The sequence below is a fragment of the Vipera berus genome (genome assembly GCF_964194415.1).
Source record: "Vipera berus genome assembly, chromosome: 12".
Taxonomy (NCBI): domain Eukaryota; kingdom Metazoa; phylum Chordata; class Lepidosauria; order Squamata; family Viperidae; genus Vipera; species Vipera berus.
Window position 1 is genome coordinate 7,852,904 of NC_138215.1, and position 22,614 is coordinate 7,875,517.

The 22,614-nt window shown below is 44.0% G+C and overlaps 1 protein-coding gene across 1 annotated transcript in view; it reads right to left on the reverse strand.

Annotated features, from left to right (window-relative positions):
• MCTP2 (multiple C2 and transmembrane domain containing 2) overlaps positions 1–22,114 on the reverse strand; it is a 145,556-nt gene extending 123,442 nt beyond the window's left edge. The window contains exons 1-4 of the mRNA XM_081337633.1: positions 22,012–22,114; positions 9,593–10,126; positions 6,616–6,672; positions 2,780–2,885 (exon numbers count right to left, since the gene is read on the reverse strand). Coding sequence (XP_081193759.1) covers positions 2,780–2,885; positions 6,616–6,672; positions 9,593–10,072 — 643 coding nt within the window. The 5' untranslated portion in view covers positions 10,073–10,126; positions 22,012–22,114. The remainder of the gene's footprint in view (positions 1–2,779; positions 2,886–6,615; positions 6,673–9,592; positions 10,127–22,011) is intronic.
• Positions 22,115–22,614: the final 500 nt, after the last annotated feature.

Here is a 22,614-nt window from a genome sequence, read left to right on the forward strand (position 1 = left end):
AACACAAATTAAATGTCTGTGGGGGGGTGGGTTTCTAACCATCACTAGGACTGAATGGGGAGATTTTAAAGATCCGTTGATAAATAAGCGATGAGATATGGAATGAACAGAACGTTGATAAGTTCCTAAAACTGTTTATAGATGTGATGAAGGAGGAAGTCATTTCTTTATGCATTTCTTTTTCTTTGCTACATTCTTATTTTTTCCCCTTTTCTAATTTCCCAATTTCTTCTCTTTTCTGTTTTTTTTCCTTTTGTTCTTTCATTTCTTGCAGTATGTGTTAATTTTTACCTGTAATTAACTGCAATCTTTAATCAAATTATTATTGGGGGGGGGGAAAAGAAAGCCTTATAATTTTCAACCCACATTTCTATAATCTGATTGACACACTGGACTAAGCCATCACCGGAAATGTTGGGTCCACCAACTCAGCCAACTGCGGCCTTGCTTAACAAACCCTGGTTAAAAGAAACCATGGCTTAGCAGGATGGATGAAATCAGCCGCACTTCCTTTTCGCTACGATGAAATGACTCTTTTATTGACACAAAGACTGAGCCCGAATTTTTTATTGCTATTTGAAACAGTTCTTAACTGAATTTCTGCCCCATTTTACGACCTTTCTTGCTAGGGTTGTTAAATGAATCCCTGCAGTTCTTAATTTTAGTAACGTGGTTGTTGAGTGAGTCTGGCTTCCCCATTGACTTTGCTTGTCAGAAGGTCGCAAAAGGGGATCACATGAACCTGGGACGCTGCCTAACCGTCATAAATATGAACCAGTTACCAATCATCTGAATTTCGATCACGTGACCCTGGGGATGTTGCAATGGACGTGAGTGTGAAAAACGATCGTAAGTCACTTCTTTCAGTGCCGTTGTAATGTCAAAAGGTCACAACGTGAACTATTGCGAGTCGAGGACTACCTGTATTGCATCGTGACACATAATACAATAAAATCTTTTTTTTTTTAGAGGTATTTTTTTTCACCAATTCAAAGAATTTGACGGGGGTGGGGGTGGGTCTTTGCTGTCTAAAGCCTTGCTAAACAACCTCTAAACCAAAGTACCACCAAAAGGATATGGTGCGACATGACATTCTCGCTAAAATCAACTGGCCTCATCGAGAACACAGAATAATCTCAGATCTTTCATTAAGAGCAATTGCTGCCCACTTCCTACGGAAAGTTTTTTTTCCCTTTAGTAAAAATCTCCATCTCCACCCTCAGCGGGAAGTGGTAACCGTCCCCTGGCCTTCACAGAAGGCTAGAGCTGGTGAAGACATGAGTGAAGGCTACCAGAAAATTCAAGGAGAACAGGCTAGGCTAGATGTCATTCTGTTCTGACACTAACCTGGTTTGGTTTGGTTTGGTTTGAATTCAGAGATTTATCAGATTCAAACACCGATGGCATTTCTGTCCACCTGTTAACCCTAAGGCTCTCTGGATGTGCGAAAGTGCAACTTAAATAATTCACAGCAATTTGATAGAATAGAATAGAGCTGGAAGGGACCTTAGAGGTCTTCTAGTCCAGCCCCCAGCTCAAGTAGGAGGACCTATACCATTTCAGACAAGTGACTGTCCAGCCTCTTCTTTCTGGAGGCCAGCTGTTCCTCTGGTTAATTGTCGTCACTGTCTGGAAGTTTCTCCTTAATTCCAGGTTGCTTCTCTCTTTGATCAGTTTCCAACCATTGTTTCTCATCCTGCCTTCTGGTGCTCTGGTAAACAATCTGCCCCCCTCTAACTTGTGGCAGCCCCTCAAATACTGGAAGACTGCTATTATGTCTCCCCTATTTCTTCTTTTCTTTAGACTAGCCAAACCCAAGTTCCGCAGTCGTTCTTCGGATGTTTTAGTCTCCAGGCCTTGGATCATCTTAGTTGCGATTCTCTGAATTTTTTTCCCAAACTCTCAACATCATTTTTGTGATATGGTGACCAAAATTGGCTGCAGTATTCCAGGTGTGGGTCTCACTAGGGTTTTATAAAGCGGTACTAATACTTCACGTGATCTTGATTCTATTAAATCAGAGCTGAAGAAAATCTACTTGGTATGTAGCTCTCTAGCAAAACAAAAAACAAAAAAAAACAACTCTGGATGGTAATCCTCAACTTACGACCACAGTTCAGCCACAACTTTATGCTGATAAGTGAGACAATTGTTAAGTGAGTTTTGCTCCATTTTACAACCTTTCTTGTCACAGGACACTGTAATCATCATAAATATGAACCAGTTGCCAAGTGTCTAAATTTTGACATGACCACAGGGACGCTGCAACAGTTGTAAGTGGAAAAATGGTCCTCAGTCACTTTTTTCAGCGCCGTTGCAATTTTGAACAGTCACTAAATGAACTGTTGTAAGTCGAGGACGTCCTGTACATTGATTTTTATCGTGAGAAAAAATTAAGAGCTTGTTATACGAAACTGTGTTTATTTCTCTCTCCCCCTTCTCTTCCATTCTTCCTTCCTCCCTTCCTCCTTTTTCTTTCTTTCTTTTCTTTTTCTTTCTTTCTTTTCTCTCTCTCCCTCTGTCATTTAGTTCTGCATTTATTTCAAAATTCTTTCCCATTTGTGCTTGCTTCACTCTTGGCCTTGTTCTTTTAGATTTTGCTCACCATTGACCAAATAAAAATTACCAATCCTGTCAAACCCGGAAGTTCCAGAAGGTTCCCACTGGATCACAACATGAGCCAGTAGCCAATCGCTGAACTGCAGTAGCATATTTTCTCACAGAAATCAAAAATAAGGGATAAATCTATATAAATCTAAGGGACATTTATGTGACTCACCACAGCGATCGCGGATGACCAACTTCCTGCCTTCTTTCAGGTGTATCATCAGCAGATATGCAAAGGAACTGGGTTTACTCAAACCATCACCGGCCCCCTCAAGAGTCTAGGAAAGGGTTTTGAAAAAAGGAAATCAGCCGTCAGTTTCACTTTCCTGAAAAGCCAACATAGGTAATAAATACTCAGTCACCCTTATAGGAAATGAGTTCACAAATGCAGCAGTCAAGTCTTCATCTGGCCACTCTCAAGTCAACGGTCATCCTTCTACATTGTTTTTAAGCCAGGGGTAGGCAACCTCGGCTCTTTTATGACTCGTGGACTTCAGCTCCCAGAATTCCTGAGTCAGCTATGCTGACAGGAATTCTGGGAGTTGAAATCCACGAGTCATAAAAGAGCCGAGGTTGTCTACCCCTTGACCTAAGCCACTAAGACATTGTGGGCTGTCCCCTGACACCACTGGATGACCTCGCCAGGGCCCGCTGCCTTGGAAGAGTGAGGAAAATTCTCAGGGACGACTCACACCCTGGACGGTATCTCTTTACTCTCCTACCATCGGGTAGGAGATATAGGAGTATAGCCAGCCGTACCAACAGGCTGAAGAACAGCTTTTATCCATGGTCTGTTAGGCTTTTGAACGGGATATAATTTTATAAACTTTATGCATGATTGACTTGCGAGGAGGGTGCGTTGTGCAATTAGCTCACATGGTGTAATAAGATGGAGGGTTTGTGTCACTGTAAGTTGGGGGTGGGGGCACGAAGGGAGGCTCAGCCAATCTCAATGTATACATGGTTGTACTTTGACAATAAAGGTTCATTCATTCACTGTTGGCCTCCAAAGATGAAAATCACACCACTAAGCAGTCAGACCCTCAATATTTCATGTAGTCCTCAACGTATGGCCACGATTGAGCCCCAAACCTCTCTTGCTAAGCGAGACAGTTGTTAAGTGACCTTGGCCCCATTTTATGACCTTCACTGCAGTTATTAACATAGTGGTCAAGTGAATCTGGCTTCCCCAGAAATGCCATCAGTGTTTGAATTTGATAGATCTCTGAATTCAAACCAAACCAAACCAGGTTAGTGTCAGAACAGAATGACATCTAGCCTAGCCTGTTCTCCTTGAATTTTCTGGTAGCCTTCACTCATGTCTTCACCAGCTCTAGCCTTCTATGAAGGCCAGGGGAGGGTTACCACTTCCCGCTGCTGGTGGAGATGGAGATTCTTACTAAAGGGGGAAAAAAACTTTCCGTAGGAAGTGGGCAGCAATTGCTCTTAATGAAAGATCTGAGAATATTCCGTGTTCTTGATGAGGCCAGTTGATTTTTGCTCATCGGAAAGTCACAAACCAAGGTGAAGGGATCAAAGATCAGCTCTTTTCCCCAATGGGACTCACTTTCTGTTTTGGGAGACCAAGGAGAAACCAAATTTCAAATTTAAGTATCTTGCAAAAAGAAATAATTTAATAATAATAATAATAATAATAATAATAATAATAATAATAATAATAATAATAATAATAATAATAATGTGTAAAAAGGTTCACACAGTCTTAGGCTGCATCAACAGAGGGACAGTATCAAATCATGAGAAATGGTAATGCTGTTTTATAGCGCACTAGTGAAGCCACACTAGGAATACCGCACCCAGTTCTCGACACTACGACACAAAAAAGGATGTTGAGACTCTAGAAAGAGTGCAGAGAAGAGCACCAAAGGGGATTAGGGGACTGGAGGCTAATGACGATGCAATGAATGACTGAAGGAACCAGGTATGTTTAGCCTAATGAAGAGAAGGGGGTGACATGACAGCATCTTCCAATATTTACCTGTCACAGAGAAGAGGGGTCAACCTAGTCTCTGGGCAGGACAAGAAATAACGGATGGGGAGGAAGGTTGGACGAGAAGACCTCCAAGGTGCCTTCCAACCCTTGCTATTCTATATTCTATAACTGCCCTGAATTAACAAAAGGGAATCTACGGTAAGCCACATGGAAAATTAGGCTCTAGGTCCCCAGTCACTACATTTACTCAATAAACTACCCTTTTCAATCACATGATTCACTACGGGCTGACCGCAAACGAGGGTTACTTATTTGTAAGATTTAGTAACTACTTCGTTCCCAAGAGATGACAAGCTTTGTGCAAAAAAATTTTTTTTCTGATGTGTTACCCCACATCTGACTTCTCTTTTCTATCTTCCCCGGTCTTTGAACTGGTTTTTAATTGTACTTTCATATTGCATCACTTTAGTTTCTGAATGACTGCTTTGCTGCTATCTACGTAATTTCTATGATGTTTTCATTTTGCCTTTTCTTTGATTTTATTACCGGTATATATGTGTTCATTCGGATTTTATCTCCTTACTGTGTTTTATTGTAAACTGCCCAGAGAGCTTTAGCTATTGGGCAGTTAAAGCATTTTTTTGATCAATAAAGAAATACCCACAACGTTTCTGGATTTGACTCTACAAATTGACAATAGCTATCAGGATGTTTTATGCTACTTCCTGGAAATCACATACAATCCCCTCTTTAGAAAACTGGCAAATTAAACTCTGGGATCATGTATCAATGTCTAAAATAAGTCTGATACAAAAAATAATCCAACTTGAAAATCTGTAACTCTACATATTGGCTTAGAACACATTCAAATTTGTAGGCCTCTTAACCTGCAGCTTTCACATATTAGCCTGGGTCTATCACAACTCGCCACGGCCAACTCACTGTGGCCAACTTATCGTGGCCAGTTCGCCATGGCCAACTCACCACAGGCAACTCTCCTCTGGAGAAGAGTTACACTAATATCAAAGAAATAATCCAATAGAATCATTAAAGCAGGGACAAAATTAAATGTGAGTGACAAAAAATAAAATATTTTTAAAATTATTTTAAATAATTAAATTGAATTGTTGAATTGTCCCACAATGAGATGTCCTGTGATGAGTTGGCCGTGGCTAGTTGTCCCGTGGCTAGTTGGCCATGGTGAGTTGGCCTATTCTGCATTAGCTTTCGCCTCTCTTGTTATATAAGGTTAGAACTTTTTAGATCAGATAGAAACTTTGGTCAATTGTTTATTTTGAGTCAAGATTCATATGATAAAGGCTATCTTTGCTCACTGTTCAAATACTGACTGATTGTAATGCCACTTTTGGCCACTTCTACAGGCAGCACTAATCTCGTGTTACTTCAAAAAATTTCAATTAGTTTTAAAGTTTGTAAATCACTTTCTGATTCTTTTTGGCTTTCTCATTTTTCTCTCTCTTTCTTTCTGGACTGTGCTTTGAGAAGTAAATAAATACACAGAGAGTGGATTTCTGATTTCAGTGAATTTTCTGTCCCAAAGGTGCTTTTTTTCCAAGAGTCAACTGGACTTCCCTGTTTTTCTTTGAAGACGTTTCGCTTCTCATCCAAGAAGCTTCTTCAGTTCTGATCGGATGGTGGGGAATGATGAACTGAAGAAGATTCTTGGATGAGAAGCGAAACGTCTTCAAAGAAAAACAGGGAAGTCCAGTTGCCTCTTGGGGAAAAAGCACCTTTGGGACAACCTGGATGACTGAGAGTCTTCATAGGTGTGAACTGTCTGTTTTTTTCATAAGGTGTGTCTTCTACATGACGTGCCCCCACTCAGCCATGCCGCTCGGACCTGTCCTTAAAAACACATGATGGAACTAGAACAAATAATCAGATAATCTCCATTGCTGTCCAGCGTGGCTGTTAACAACATCTTTCCTGCAAAGAAATCTCTCTCCACTGAAGTATTGCTGAACTGATATTTAGAACCCTCCGATTAACCGCAATTTCACTCCGTCTCTCAGAAGAACAACAAAATTACTCACAGGTTCAGATGTCTGAGAAGAATATGAGGCATCAAGGCTGGACTCTCCGTACGATTGCTACAGAAAAAGAAGAAATTGTGAATTAGGGGGATTTTGCTGACATGTCGTTGCGTTGCACTGAGGGAGGTTTCAACCAGTTTCTATCTAGGAATAGCACAGGTAGTCCTTTACTTAACGACTACAATTGGCACCATAATTTATGTTACTTAAGCAAGCTGGTCAATAAGCAAGTCATTCTACAATCTTGTTTTTTTTTTTTTTGCCCTGGTTGTTAAGCAAATCACACTATTGTTAAAGAAATCCGGCTTCCCCCATTGACTCTGCTTGTCAGAAGCCAGCTGGGAAGTTCACAAATAGTGATCACGTGATCCCACGGCACGGTAACCGTCATAAGTACATACCGGTTGCTAAGCACCCAAATTTTGGTCACATGACCTTGAGGATGCTGCAGTGGTTTAAAGTGTGAGGGCCGGTCATAAGCCCCTTTTTCCAGTGATGTTGTAACTTCAAACGGTTGCTAAATAAAATGGTTGTAAATTGAGGACTACCCATATTGGTGAATGAAGAATTGAAAAGCAAGAAGATGGGTTTTGGGGGTGGGGGGGTTGTTTCAAATTCAGACTTTTCCAGAAAAATGCCTTCACTGACAGATCTTGTTAAGCCTTCCAAGATTATTTAGTGATGATCTGTTGACTGAACCGCAATTGACGGAGTCCCCTTATCATGTCTGCAAATCACAGTGTGGAGGTTTATTAATTTCACTCCTTTAACTTTGCATAAATACCACTTTTCTTTTTGAAAGGAAAACGTCTCCTGCCTTATCCTCTGAAGTGACACAAAGGAAGAAAAATACAAAGGGAACAAAATGTTACAAGGGGACTTAACATATGAATACTGAAATTGCTGGCTGTCAAAGTTCTGACGAAACAATTAATTTCTACAGCAATCCTCAAGAAACCCCTAGAAATTGCATTCGGTCCCTGGTAAGGATACAGAAGAGACCTTAAAATGATCCCTCTCCAAATTATTTTCTTGAAATGGCTGAGGCCTTGTGAGTTTGCAGAAATTTTGCAAGGTTTCTGGGGAGGGTTATTAAATCTCACAGAGTTTCAGGAATAACAGAATAACCGAGTTACAAGGGACCTTGGAGGTCTTCTAGTCCAGCCCGCTGCACAAGTAGGAGATCCTATACCATTCCTGACAAATGGAGATGGAGAGAGAGGGAGAGGCAGATAGACAGATAGACAGACAAGCAAATAACCAGATCACAGGGTTGGAAGGGACCTTGGAGGTCTTCTAGTCCAACCCCATGCTCAACCATTCCGGACAAATGGCTGTCCAATCTCTTCTTAAAAGCCTCCAGTGATGGAGCATCCACAACTTCTGAAGGCAAGCCGTTCCACCGGTTGATTGTTCTCCCTGTCCGGAGATTTGTCCTTAGTTCTAAGTTGCTTCTCTCCTTGATTAACAGAATAACAGAGTTGGAAGGGACCTTGGAGGTCTTCTAGTCCAACCCCCTGATCAGGCAAGAAACCCTATACCATTTCAGGCAAATGGCTGTCCAGTCTCTTCTTAAAAACATGCAGTGATGGAGCACCAACTATTATCTGAAAGATTTCAGAGATGGGGGAAAGACTTGAACCGTCTCCATTTCTAGTCCCAAAAATAGTTCCTGATCCCTGAAAAGCAGCACGCTCAAGCTAACCCAAGAAAATTGGAGGGTTTGCTTCAGCTAAATTGTGTGAGTCAACTGAAAAATAAAGATAAAAGCTTTGAAGTCATGGATGAAACATAAGAATGTCATCAGAGGTACTTAGCTCCCATATCAGCAGCTACCGCTTACTTCAAATAGCTTTCAAGTGATTTTTAAATTCAGTATTACTGGATATATTTTGCCCAGAAATAAAACCTGTATTTTGATTTGTGTGCAACAGAGAAACCTTAATTTTACAATTCTGTTTAATACTTAATATTAAGCCAGCGGATGTCTTTTTGAGGTGCAAATGAAAAACAGACAATCCTGCATGATCAACTATTTTTGATAGCATCATTAAGAAAATGAGAAGGGGGCGGGGGAGAGAAAATCACTCAAACTGAAAGCAGAAAAAAATGAAGTTGTGTATAACCAGAAGATTGCAAGTAAGGTTAAGAGATAGAGAGAGAGGGATAGAAAGAGAGAGAGAGATTAGATGCCATTTCAGTCAAGCTGAAAACAGAGAATCTAGCAAGTTAAAATTAAATTGTCTAAACAGGAAATGGCCAATAAGGTTGTAGGAATTTGACATTTAAAGAATCTATGATATTCTAAAGTTGATTCCTAAAGATGATTTAATATGTCCCTCTTTGTTGCCTTAAATATACTTCGGCTAGAATGGAAAATGTTTTCCTTGGGTGATCTCAAAAAAGCTGTGTATTATTGAAGTTGATTGTTACTTGGATGGGGAATCATCAAAAGAAGTCTTGGACTGTAGACTAGACTGAGATGTTACAAACAACAAGACAGTGCCAAAACATTTCCACCTTGTATCAAAAAGAACAGGGACATATTATGCGAAGTGACTAGCACTTAAGCTTGACTCAAAAGAGACTTTAGAGCTTTTAGAAATGAACTACATTCAATCCTGGATTATCTTTTCCAGTTCAATGGCTCTAGAACAGTGTTTATCAAGCTTGGCAATTTGAAGATATGTGGACTGCAACTCCCAGAATTCCCCAGCCAGCATGGGAGTTCTGGGAGTTGAAGTCCACACATCTTCAACTTGCCGTGGTTGAGAAACTCTGCTTTAGACAAATTAGAACTACATCAGTTCCCCACTGATATAAACCTTTTTGTGCATTCAAGCCAATCCCCACCCACCCCAACCCCCAAAAAAAGATTCATTTTGATTTGCCCTATTTTTAAAATTGTCCAAGGCTTGGGAAACATGCTGGAAAGAAACTATGTCAAGATTTAATCGTTTCCCCCAAAGCACATTACCTCAAGGGCATCTTCTGTAAGGTCACTGCTGAAACTATTCCTTTGCAGCAGCTCAAAAAAATCTTCGGTTGATTTCCGTCTCGCTTCCAAATCTGGTCCACAAACAACCAACTCTTCATTTTGCTGAACCCCCATTTCCAACTGGACGGTCTCCTCCTTCCTCCATTGCCATTCTTCCTCTGTCTGCCCACTGGAAGAGTTATTAGTGGTTTGAACAAATAGCTCAGTGGCAGAAAAGCCACTTGGGAAGTAGGTGGACATGGCTTTGGCCCTTGAATAGTGTATCTCTTCTTCGAGTTTTGTTTCCACGTTCAGCACATCAGGAACTGAGGAGCTCAGTCGGCGATCTAAAGGATGAATCTGTCTTTTCTCTATCAATTTGGCTGAGCTTTTTTTAGTCCTTCTGACGCTCAGGTTTTGCAAAAAGGGCTTCGTCCTTTGTTTCAGCGATCCCCAGACAGAAGCTTTCTCCAGATCCATTATTAAGCTGACAGACTTATATAATGCTCCTGGTTGTACGCCTCTCACCAACTTCTAAAAAACAATGGGGTTTAAAAAGAGAGAGAGAGAGAGAGAGAGAGCAAAAGAGCAGTTATTTTCTGGAAATGCACTGATTTCGAGCATATGCCAAGATGTCTCTGGCAGATACCTTGAACAGATCCCGATCAAAACAGATTGCGTTACTAAGTTCGCCCAATGGTGGAAAGTCAAAACAAAACAACAACAAAAAATCTCGTAGGCGAATGTTATTCTTACTAGGAAGGAAATCAATTCTTGATTCCACACTAGTCATGAGGATAAAAATAGTGAAGGGTAAGCTATTTCAGTTGTCTCCCAGAAATTACACAATGGCAATTCCCAAAGGTCGTAAATTATTTAGAGCATGGTTAACCAGAAATTGTGCGTGGAAGAGATAGCTCAATCAGGCACACTTACAGGTGTGGAAGGGGAAAGACTTGACCCCTAAGGGGGGAAAAAAAGCTGGTGTTCCAAAGTATCACTTATTGGATTCTCTGGAATTCCCACCATCCTAAACTGGCTAAAAAAACAATGAGTACATTAGTTGGACTTCTGGAAGCATGGTCATAGAACACCTAGAACCTGGGTGAGGAAGGGTGAGCTACACCTTCTAAATGATGGTCCATCTACCTGGACCACAAGAGAACTTTCCACAGGTTGGAGACACACAATACAGCCATTTTATGCCATCATCCAATTGGCTAGCGTGCCCCTATCCCCATAAACCAGAGGTAAGAGACTTTCTCATCACTTTCAAGAACTGTCTTGAGAATAAGAGGAGTTGCATGTCACTGGTGAATGTGCTTAAGGACTAGGTCAGGGGTAGGCAACCTCGGCTCCTTTATGACTCATGGACTTCAACTCCCAGAGTTGAAGCATGGCTCAGCTTGGAAACCTCTCCCTTTCCCATCAGCATGGCTGGCTCAGGAGTTCTGGGAGTTGAAGTCCATGAGAACAATCAGTGGAATGGCTTGGCTTCAGACGCTGTGGATACTCCACCATTGGAGGATTTTAAGAAAGAGACATGGCAGCCATTTGTCCAGAAAGGTATAGGGCAGGGATAGGCAACCGTGGCTCTTTTATGACTTGTGGAGTTCTACTCCCAGAATTCCTGAGCCAACATGGGGAAACTATGGCTCCTTCATGACTTGTGGACTTCAACTCCCAGAATTCCTGAGCCAACATGGCTCAGCTTGGAAACTCTCCCTTTCCCCTCAGCATAGCTGGGTCAGGAATTCTGGGAGTTGAAGTCCACGAGTCATAAAAGAGCCGAGGTTGCCTACCCCTGGACTAGGTGTATCAACTGGGCAGAACCATTCATTCTGTCACCTGTCTCTCTTTATTACCATCCTTTCCTGTCTCTTTTCTTCACCACAAGCATCAGGTCAAGGAGGAGTTTAAACTAATGGCTTCCCACGGCCTCTTGAACTTCAGATGCAAGTCATGTAGGACCCTAAGGCAACAGACTGCAGCCCCCTTCCCATTCTGAAAGCCTTTCTGAAATGATCAAACAATCAGAAGCAACCTAGTATCGCCTTTTTCGATTAACACATTTTATCTAAAGGCAGAAGGTCACACAGCTCAGTCCATCACAGAAGGACTAGACTCAGTATCACCCAGAGACTGTCACAAAGAAAAGGGGTCAACCTATATCTCCAAAGCACCTAAGAGAAAGACAAGAAGTAGCAGATGGAAACTTATCAAAAAGAAAACCAACCTAGAACTAAGGAGAAATTTCCTGTCGGTGAGAAGAGTTAATCAATGGAATACGTTGCCCGCAGAAGTTGTGGGTGCTCCACCATTGGAAGTTTTTAAGAAGATATTGGGCAGTCATTTATCCAGAATGGCATAGGGTTTCCTGCCTGAGCAGAGAGTTAGAATCTGGTCCTCTGGGGATGGGAGAAATATTTCCACTTTTAAATCAAGCAAGGAAAGAAGATCAACCATCCGAAGACATTTCAAAGCAGGAGAAGTTTACCACAACTTATACCTCTCAATTGCCTTCACAAATTGTTTTCTGAGGTCTTGCTTTCATTCTCTACTTTAACATTTGAAAGAGGAAAGGTGTTTTCTCTCAAGAACCAGTAAGTGGGAAAATAGCTACTTCGGACTTCATTCAATCATCCGTTGGCTCTAAGCTGGGAAAGAGGCAGCTTTTACCACATCCTGGAGAAGAAAACAAAAGTGAAGGTGTCTCCGTAGACTAAAAAGATATGTTTTTAGAAGGACCTTCTCCTGTCAAGGAAAGGAAACTGATACTATTTCAAGAAAAATGCAAAACGAAAATCTGAATACCATATATACTTGAGTATAAGCCGAATTTTTCAGCCCACTTTTTGGGCTGAAAAATTCCACTTCGGCTTATACTCCAGTCAACAAAAAAACTTACCGAGGACTTGTGCGCGGCCGAGGCTTTGGTGCTTCCGGGATCGCCCGCACCTCTCCCAAGCCACCGCCGTCCGAGACCTGCCGAAGTTTGGGGAGGTTTGGGGAGGTGCGCGCGCACCTCCCCAAACTCCGCGCCTTGCCTGCCTGCTTCTTTCCGCAGCGGAAAGAAGCAGGCAGGCAGGGCGCGGAGGAACGGAGACTTGCCGACGTTTGGGGAGGTTTGGGCGCCTCCCCAAACCTCGGCAGGTCTCCGTTCCTCCGCGCAGACCTGCCGACGTTTGGGGAGGTTTGGGCGCCTCCCCAAACCTCCCCAAACCTCGGCAGGTCTCCGTTCCTCCTGCCGACCTTTGGGGAGGTTTGGGCGCCTCCCCAAACCTCCCCAAACCTCGGCAGGTCTCCGTTCCTCCTGCCGACCTTTGGGGAGGTTTGGGCGCCTCCCCAAACCTCGGCAGGTCTCCGTTCCTCCGCGCAGACCTGCCGACGTTTGGGGAGGTTTGGGCGCCTCCCCAAACCTCCCCAAACCTCGGCAGGTCTCCGTTCCTGTTTGGGGAGGTTTGGGCGCCTCCCCAAACCTCCCCAAACCTCGGCAGGTCTCCGTTCCTCCGCGCAGACCTGCCGACGTTTGGGGAGGTTTGGGCGCCTCCCCAAACCTCGGCAGGTCTCCGTTCCTGTTTGGGGAGGTTTGGGCGCCTCCCCAAACCTCCCCAAACCTCGGCAGGTCTCCGTTCCTCCGCGCAGACCTGCCGACCTTTGGGGAGGTTTGGGCGCCTCCCCAAACGTCCCCAAACCTCGGCAGGTCTCCGTTCCTGTTTGGGGAGGTTTGGGCGCCTCCCCAAACCTCCCCAAACCTCGGCAGGTCTCCGTTCCTCCGCGCAGACCTGCCGACCTTTGGGGAGGTTTGGGCGCCTCCCCAAACGTCCCCAAACCTCGGCAGGTCTCCGTTCCTGTTTGGGGAGGTTTGGGCGCCTCCCCAAACCTCCCCAAACCTCGGCAGGTCTCCGTTCCTCCGCGCAGACCTGCCGACCTTTGGGGAGGTTTGGGCGCCTCCCCAAACCTCCCCAAACCTCGGCAGGTCTCCGTTCCTGTTTGGGGAGGTTTGGGCGCCTCCCCAAACCTCCCCAAACCTCGGCAGGTCTCCGTTCCTCCGCGCAGACCTGCCGACCTTTGGGGAGGTTTGGGCGCCTCCCCAAACGTCCCCAAACCTCGGCAGGTCTCCGTTCCTCCTGCCGACCTTTGGGGAGGTTTGGGCGCCTCCCCAAACCTCCCCAAACGTCGGCAGGTCTGTGCGGAGGAACGGAGACCTGCCGAGGTTTGGGGAGGTTTGGGGAGGCGCCCAAACCTCCCCAAACAGGAACGGAGACCTGCCGAGGTTTGGGGAGGTTTGGGGAGGCGCCCAAACCTCCCCAAAGGTCGGCAGGTCTGCGCGGAGGAACGGAGACCTGCCGAGGTTTGGGGAGGCGCCCAAACCTCCCCAAAGGTCGGCAGGAAGAACGGAGACCTGCCGAGGTTTGGGGAGGTTTGGGGAGGCGCCCAAACCTCCCCAAAGGTCGGCAGGAGGAACGGAGACCTGCCGAGGTTTGGGGAGGCGCCCAAACCTCCCCAAAGGTCGGCAGGAAGAACGGAGACCTGCCGAGGTTTGGGGAGGTTTGGGGAGGCGCCCAAACCTCCCCAAAGGTCGGCAGGTCTGCGCGGAGGAACGGAGACCTGCCGAGGTTTGGGGAGGCGCCCAAACCTCCCCAAAGGTCGGCAGGAGGAACGGAGACCTGCCGAGGTTTGGGGAGGTTTGGGGAGGCGCCCAAACCTCCCCAAAGGTCGGCGGGAGGAATGGAGACCTGCCGAGGTTTGGGGAGGTTTGGGGAGGCGCCCAAACCTCCCCAAAGGTCGGCAGGAGGAACGGAGACCTGCCGAGGTTTGGGGAGGTTTGGGGAGGCGCCCAAACCTCCCCAAAGGTCGGCAGGTCTGCGCGGAGGAACGGAGACCTGCAGAGGTTTGGGGAGGTTTGGGGAGGCGCCCAAACCTCCCCAAAGGTCGGCAGGAGGAACGGAGACCTGCCGAGGTTTGGGGAGGCGCCCAAACCTCCCCAAAGGTCGGCAGGTCTGCGCGGAGGAACGGAGACCTGCCGAGGTTTGGGGAGGTTTGGGGAGGCGCCCAAACCTCCCCAAAGGTCGGCAGGAGGAACGGAGACCTGCCGAGGTTTGGGGAGGCGCCCAAACCTCCCCAAAGGTCGGCAGGAGGAACGGAGACCTGCCGAGGTTTGGGGAGGCGCCCAAACCTCCCCAAAGGTCGGCAGGAGGAACGGAGACCTGCCGAGGTTTGGGGAGGCGCCCAAACCTCCCCAAAGGTCGGCAGGAGGAACGGAGACCTGCCGAGGTTTGGGGAGGTTTGGGGAGGCGCCCAAACCTCCCCAAAGGTCGGCAGGAGGAACGGAGACCTGCCGAGGTTTGGGGAGGCGCCCAAACCTCCCCAAAGGTCGGCAGGAGGAACGGAGACCTGCCGAGGTTTGGGGAGGTTTGGGGAGGCGCCCAAACCTCCCCAAAGGTCGGCAGGAGGAACGGAGACCTGCCGACGAGCCGCGGCCACACAGGGTATTCCTGTGTATTCAGGCTTGCAAAATGGCGGATCGAGCCTCTGCTGGCGGCAGAGGCTTGCAGAACGGCGGATCGGCTTATACTCGAGTCAATAACTTTTTCCAGTTTTTGGGGGTGAAATTGGGGGTCTCGGCTTATACTCGAGTCGGCTTATACTCAAGTATATACGGTAAATAAGAGGTTGAGACAAAAACACAAAGAAGATGTTGAGACCTTGGGAAAAGTACAGAGAAGAGGAACAAGAAGGATTAAAGGCCTGGAGACTAAAACGGGTGAAGAACGGTTGCAGGAATTGGGTATGGGACTGCAAGGCGAGCAAACCGGTCGGTCCTAGAGGAGATCAACCCTGACTGCTCTTTAGAAGGCCAGATCCTGAAGCTGAAACTCAAATACTTTGGCCACCTAATGAGAAGGAAGGACTCACTGGAGAAGAGCCTAATGCTGGGAAAGGTTGAGGGCAAGAGAAGAAGGGGACGACAGAGAATGAGGTGGCTGGACGGAGTCCCTGAAGCAGGAGGTGTGAGCTTAAATGGACTCCAGAAGATGGTAGAGGACAGGAAGGCCTGGAGGAACGTTGTCCATGGGGTTGTGATGGGTCGGACACGACTTCACAGCTAACAACAACAACAACAACTCTAGAGAAAAGAAGAACTAGGGGTAACATGGTAGTATTCCAGTATTTCACAGGCTGCCCCAAAGAAGAGGAGGTCAACTTATTCTCCAAAGCACCAGAAGGCGGGACAAGAAACAACGAATGGAAACTAATCAAGGAGAGAAGCAACCTAAAATTAAGGAGAAACTTCCTAACAGTGAGAATAATTAACCAGTGGAACAGCTGGCCTTCAGAAGTTGTGGGTGCTCCAGAGGTTGTGGAGGTTTTCAGGAAGACACTAGACATCCATTTGTCTGAAATGGTATAGGGTCTCCTGCTTTAACAGGGGGTTGGACTAGATGACCTCCAAGGTCCCTTACACCTCTGTTCTGATTACAGCTGGGGAAGGAATGTGTTTCTCTGCTTTAAACAAAGTTTGCCTAACACTTCTTATCATAATTCAAGAACCCAAAATCTATTAGTAGCCCTACATTTCCATGACATTAGGGGCAAGAAAGCCCTCAAACATATCTACGGGGTGGTTCTAATCTTATGGAAGCCCCTGAAATCAGATCAATGTCTTGTTCGGTTTTATGAAACCATTAAAAATTGAATAATTTAAGGGGACCTTTGATCTACAGGCTTCTATTTAAAAAATAGAATAGAAATAGTCACTTTTACAGGTAGTCCTCAACTTATCACCATTTGTTTAGTGACCGTTCAAAGTTGCAACGACACTGACAAAAATGACTTATGACTGTTTTTCACACTTATGACCATCACAGCATCCCCACAGTCACATGCATTTAGGACTGTTGTCGTGTCTTGGGGTCCTCTGATTGCTCCTTGAGACCTTTCCAGCCAGCTTCGGTCAAGCAAAATCAATGGAGGGGGCCAGATTCGCTTAATGGCCGTATGGTACACTTAACAACTGCAGTGATTCGCTTAATAACCATGGTTAAATTGGAGGTGACTGTAACAACTGCCTTGCTTAGCAATGGAAATTCTGTCTCACGCATGGGCTACGTCTATGTGAGTCAGCATTTGATTCTTATGCTGGTTAGGGACACTGAATCTCTCTCTCTCTCTCTTTCTCTCTCTCTTTGACTCTCTAACTCTTTCTCTTTCTCTCATTCTTCTCTTTCTCTACCTCTAACTTTCTCTTTAACTTTCTCTATCTTTCTCTATTTCTCTCTTTCTCTTTCTCTTTCTCTGACTTTCTATATTTTATCTCTTTATCTCTTTTTTTTCTCTAACTCTCTCTCTCTCTCTATATATATATATATATATATTCTCTATCTATCTTTCTCTATCTCTAACTTTATCTATATATATATATATATTTTCTCTCTTTCTCTAATTTTTTCTAACTTTATCTCTCTCTCTATTTAACTATCTCTTTCTCTCTATTGCTAACGCTATCTATCTATCTCTATATCTATCTATTTCTGTCTTTATCATCTCTATTTCCTCCTTATTTTTAGACTGATGCTGTAAATTAATAAGCTAAACTTTTAGACGCCAGCCTCTATTTTCATTGCTTTAGGGTTGGTGGGATTTTTTAAATATGATCTGTGGTTTAATTTTTTGCTTCTTTATTTTTAGCTCATTTTAATGGTAATGGGAACATTTCCTTGTTATGATTGTCACTGCCAAGACTCTTCTGATTAAGCCAGGCAAAAAAAACCTAGCCTGAACAAATAATCAAATATAAATTGATGAAGAACTAATTCAAAGAACAAACCAACCAGACTTCGTGAAAGAACTGTGCAGAACCTCCTTTGCAAGAGTTTCTGTGTTCAATACACCATTACCATTCAATGAAAATAAGGAGGAAGGATAAAATAGCCAGCCTTGAGCCATTACAATCAAGAATAAACTAGCTTTTTGCAATATGATAGCCTTCCATAAATGTTTCATTACAATTCCCATCAATCTGGGTTGGAGGTAACCACATTGGTGAAGGAATGTTTATATCGTGAAGCTGCAGCTCTACATGATTCATAAGCTTTCTTCATCCTGGTGATGACTGACACATTAAGTTCCAATACAGCAAATATTTCTAATGAATGATGACTATCCTTTTTGGAAATACTGTAATCCAGTGTCAGCCAGGAGTCAGATATCTGTAAACAGGGCCTTCCTCAAGTTCCATGCCTCTAAACATTATTTTCCTGAAGCAAGCCTTCTGAACAGACATACATCAGAATTGCACCAATAATTAAGTAATTATTAAAAATTAAATAATAAATAATAGTTAAGTAATTGTTACTTAATTTAAGGTGGAACATTACTGAAGAATTATTGAGTCTATCATTTGTACTTCTATCTGCCTGGTTCGGCATAGCAACCAAGCAGGACAGACTCCAACCGATAGTTAGGACTGCAGAAAAAACATTTGCAACCAGCCTGCCTTCCATTGAGGACCTGCATACTGCGTGGGTCTGAAAGAGGGCTGAGAAAATATCTACAAACCCCTCACATCCTGGGTCATGAACTGTTTCAACTCCTCCCCTCAGGATGCCACTACAGGGCACCGCATGCCAAAACAATTAGACACAGAGACACAAAATGGCCTCAACGACTCTCAAAAAGAATACAAGTGACCAGCTGTCTGCAAGGAATATAAATCCTTCCATTTCCCCCCCCACCCCGCCCCCATCCAGTCAAAGTTGAAGAAGCTTCTTGGATGAGAAGCGAAACGTCTTCAAAGAAAAAACGAGGAAATCCAGTTGCCTCCTGAAAAAGCAACTTTGGGACCACTTGGATGACTGAGAATCTCCATAAACCTAGTTTTTTTTTCTCTTGCGCCATTGCTCTGCTGAACACCTAATTCTCACAATACTGTTTAACGTCTATGTATATTTATCCGTGGTAGTGTGGCTGTATTGTCCTTATTACGTTCTTTACTACCTTTTCTTATTGGGATGATGGTGGTGATGGAGATGGGTGATAATAATTCCATTGCTTGGAATGTACATGGAGAGGTTCTGCACTGGGGACAAATTCCTTGTGTGTCTAATCATGCTTGGCCAAATAAAATATTCTATTCTAAATGTAGATTGTTCTTAGACCATCTTTCATTTAGAGGCCTCCAGACAGGATAAAAGAGTCAGTCTGGTGTAGTGGTTAAGGCACCAGGCTAGAAACCAGATCATGACGTCTACCTTGCCTTAGATACAAAGCCAGCTGGTTGACCTTGGGCCCGTCACTCTTTCTCAACCCTAGATTGAAGGAGGCAAATGGCAAGCCGCTTCTGAAAATGCTGCATGGAAAACTGCAGGGACTTAATGTATTGACAGGCAGTTTGGTCAGCTAGACTAGAACAGAAGCCAAGAGTCCATGACTTCTACTCCCATCTTGGGCACAAGGCCAGCTGGGTGTAAAAGAAGGAATAGCAGAAGGCGGGAGTGGAGTTAAAAGAGAGAGCAGCCTTAGAATCCCTACATAGCCACAAGCAAACCTAGCCCATCCTCCCTTGAATTCCCATGACCCTTATCTAACTCCAAGCAAGTACTAACTGTTAGTTGAGAAGATTCCCATGCAGAGGCAATAAATCAGTTTCAGCAACAAATCGGTTTAACAAAAATAAATCAGTTGTGTTTTTTTTTAAAAAAAAGTCAGGTCTTTCACACCTGGCTTGGGCCAGTCTCCCTCATTCATTCATTCATTCATTCATTCATTCATTCATTCATTCATTCATTCATTTAAATTTGTATGCCCTGAGGACTCAGGGCGGCTCACAACAATAAAAATTAAAAAAAATAGGATGAAAAGTTTTTTAAAAAGAATTAAACAATAAATACAATAATTACGTAACAATTTTTTAAAAAACCCCGATAAAAACCTAATTAAAAAACGTAGTCAGCCCAGACCCGCCCTAAGGAGGAGGCAATGGCAAGTCTGAGCAATTGCCAGGAGTCCACACTGACTGAAAGGGTACGAAACAAAAAGGATTGAAGGGTATTAGGCTAAATAAGACAGATTATTACAAATGTGCAACAAAGATATGCTTGAAAAGAAATAGCAACTGTGAGAAAACTAACATGTTAAAGTGGGGGGGGGGGACCCGGCCAAAAAAAGTGTTCCTTTGTTTTTAATGATACTATTTCTGTTCCATTTACAAGAAATGAGATCCTTTTAAATCGCACTCATCTGCATAGACCCATTCAGCGTGGAAGAATCACGCTGCATCCTCCTGAAATAGATAGCAATCGGTGCTCAGCATCCTCATGCAGAACTGCACACGTGAAGATTCAGGTTTTCAAGATGTACGTGGCAAAACGCAGCGACACTATTTCACTCGCACATTAAATGAGTTCGCTATGGCAGCAGAAGGCAGCCAGATAACCAATCCAATGTATATCATATTTCTGTTATTAAATTACAGAGACACCAAATCTGGTCTCTGCAATAACAAAATTATCAAGTTAATACGGGGATAGACACGTTTTAATATGTATAGTCGTATCTGTTCCTTCTTAGGGCAGCTCACGATAAGTTCAACAACTGAAAAAGGCTTGAAAAACATATACTGCCACAATTATGCTAAAAAAAACCAATGATTTATATATATTTTTTAAAAAGTTGAAATTAGAGATTGTAAGGCTGTGAAGAATGAAGAAATTGTCTTCTGTTCACCAAAAAAGTAGCAAAATAGAACAGGGAGTGAAGAATTTATTCTAATTTTTAATAATTTTAGCAAGGACTCAAAATTCTCTCTTCCATTGCGACCTTCCCTAACTTAAAAAGGGCAAGAGATATCTGTGGAAAAACTCTTTATTTTTTTTTTGTCCTGGACAGATGAACAGATCAACCTGGGAGATTTATTCCCTCCCTCCCTCCCTCCCTCTCTCCCTCTCTCTCTCTCTCTCTTTCTCTCTCTCTCTCTCCAGGTAATAAGATTTGATATAGGCCTTTAAGCCTCAGTCTACAGTTCCATGCTCAGCTCTTTCTGATTCCTCTGTGTTTAAGATGAAGGATCTAGAAACAGACGTTCTGCCAAGGAAGGATGAAGAGGAGGACATGAACAAATTTGACTACAGGTCTACTTAGATGAAATCAAGAGAACAAAGCGTAGGATTGCTATCTTCAAAATCATGCTAGATGTTGACCGTGCAAGGCAAACAATCTGCTCCATCCTTCCACGCCTCTTTTAAAATTTGGTTTGGTTACTATGGCCAAAATATAGCGGGGGTGGCAAATTTTCCCTTCTCCTTGACCGACACTCTCTCTGCACAGTTGTACAGATGTACAAAGTCAACAAAGAGACTTGCCCGCCTCCTAAAAGCAATTATGTAGAAGAGGGATGTTCCGTCAGTAAATTGGATGATCAAAGAGAGGTGACTTGAAGCAGCTTCGTGTCATTGCCAGATGCTGTTCCCGTCAATTATCCCCTGCTCTCAAAATGTGATTTAATACATTGTTTCTCAACCTTGGTAGCTTTCAGATCTGCTAGTGTTTCCTACCAGCATGGCCATCGCTGGCTTACTAAGAGTTGAAGTCCAGCATGCGGAAGTTGCCAAGGCTGAAAAATAATTAAATGCAGGTTTAATTATCATCCTAGATAAAAAAAACCAGCCAGCTTCAGCCTTTGGGGGGGGGGGAATACTATTCCCCAAAGCATCTGAGGGGAGGAGAAGAAACAAAGGATGGAAATTAATCAAGGAGAGAAGCAACCTAAAACTAAGGTGAAATTTCCTGACGGGGAGAACAATTAATCAGTGGAACAACCTGCCTCCAGAAGTTGTGGGTGCTCCATCACTGGAGATTTTTAAGAGAAGATTGGACAGCCGTTTGTCTGGAATAGTATAGGGCAGGGGTCCTCAACCTTGGCTACTTTAAGACTTGTGGACCTCAACTCCCAGAAAACTGGCTGAGGAATTCTGGGAGTTGAAGTCCACAAGTCTTAAAGTTGCCAAGGTTGAGGACCCCTGGTATAGAGTCTCCTGCTTGAGCAGGAAGTCAGACTAGAAGATCTCCAAGGTCCGTTGCAACTCTAGAACTAAGACAAATTTCCTGACAGTGAGAACAATTAAGCAGTGGAACAGCTTGCCTCCAGAAGTTGTGGGTGCTCCATCACTGGAGGCTTTTAAGAAGAGCCTGGACAGCCACTTGCCTGGAATGGTATAGGGTCTCCTGCTTGAGCAGGGTCTGGACTAGAAGACCCCCCAGGTCCCTTCCAATCCTATGAGTCTTTCATTCTATGACTCATATGATACAATAAGCCACTTCCCCCCCCAAAAAAAAAAGAAAAGAAAAGAAATGTGAAGGTAACAATTCTGCAAACCTACAGCATCTTATATGAATGAAAATGCAGGCTTTTAACTGACCTGAATAATTGGTGGGTTGGGGTTTTGTGGCTGTTGTTGTTTTCATTTTGGACATGGGATTAGGAAGTGGGGTGAGCTTCCTATTCTTTCCGCATCGTACCCCAAATTGAGAGTGCAAGTTGTTCCTCAAACTTCAGAAATAGGACAAAAAGCACACAATGAAACATGCAGGTAAAACTACACCTCCTGATTTTTCTCCCCCGCCCCCCAAAGGTAGGTCTTGAATTTACTTTTGCTTACTAAGGAGAAGAGCAGGCTAGGACTTGAATCAAATATTTCTTTTCCCATTCAAGACATCTTGAATTCTCCTTTGGCCAAAGAAGTCTACTAAGCCCCACTTGCTAATTTCCTATTGCGCAATACTGTGAACAATGCAAATATTTGCAAAAGCACCTTGATGCAGGATGGCACCTGAGTCATCTCAGCGCACGAGGGCTCCAGAAGAGGTAGAGGACATTCAGTGTCTTAAGCTAGAAAGGAAAGAGCTGGAAAATGACCTTCATTTATTCTCCAGAGAAGGAAATCCCTCTGGATTTCGGGGATTTTTCAATTTCTCTTTAATGCATGAGGAAGTGTTTAAAATGATGCTGCAGGTGAGGATGG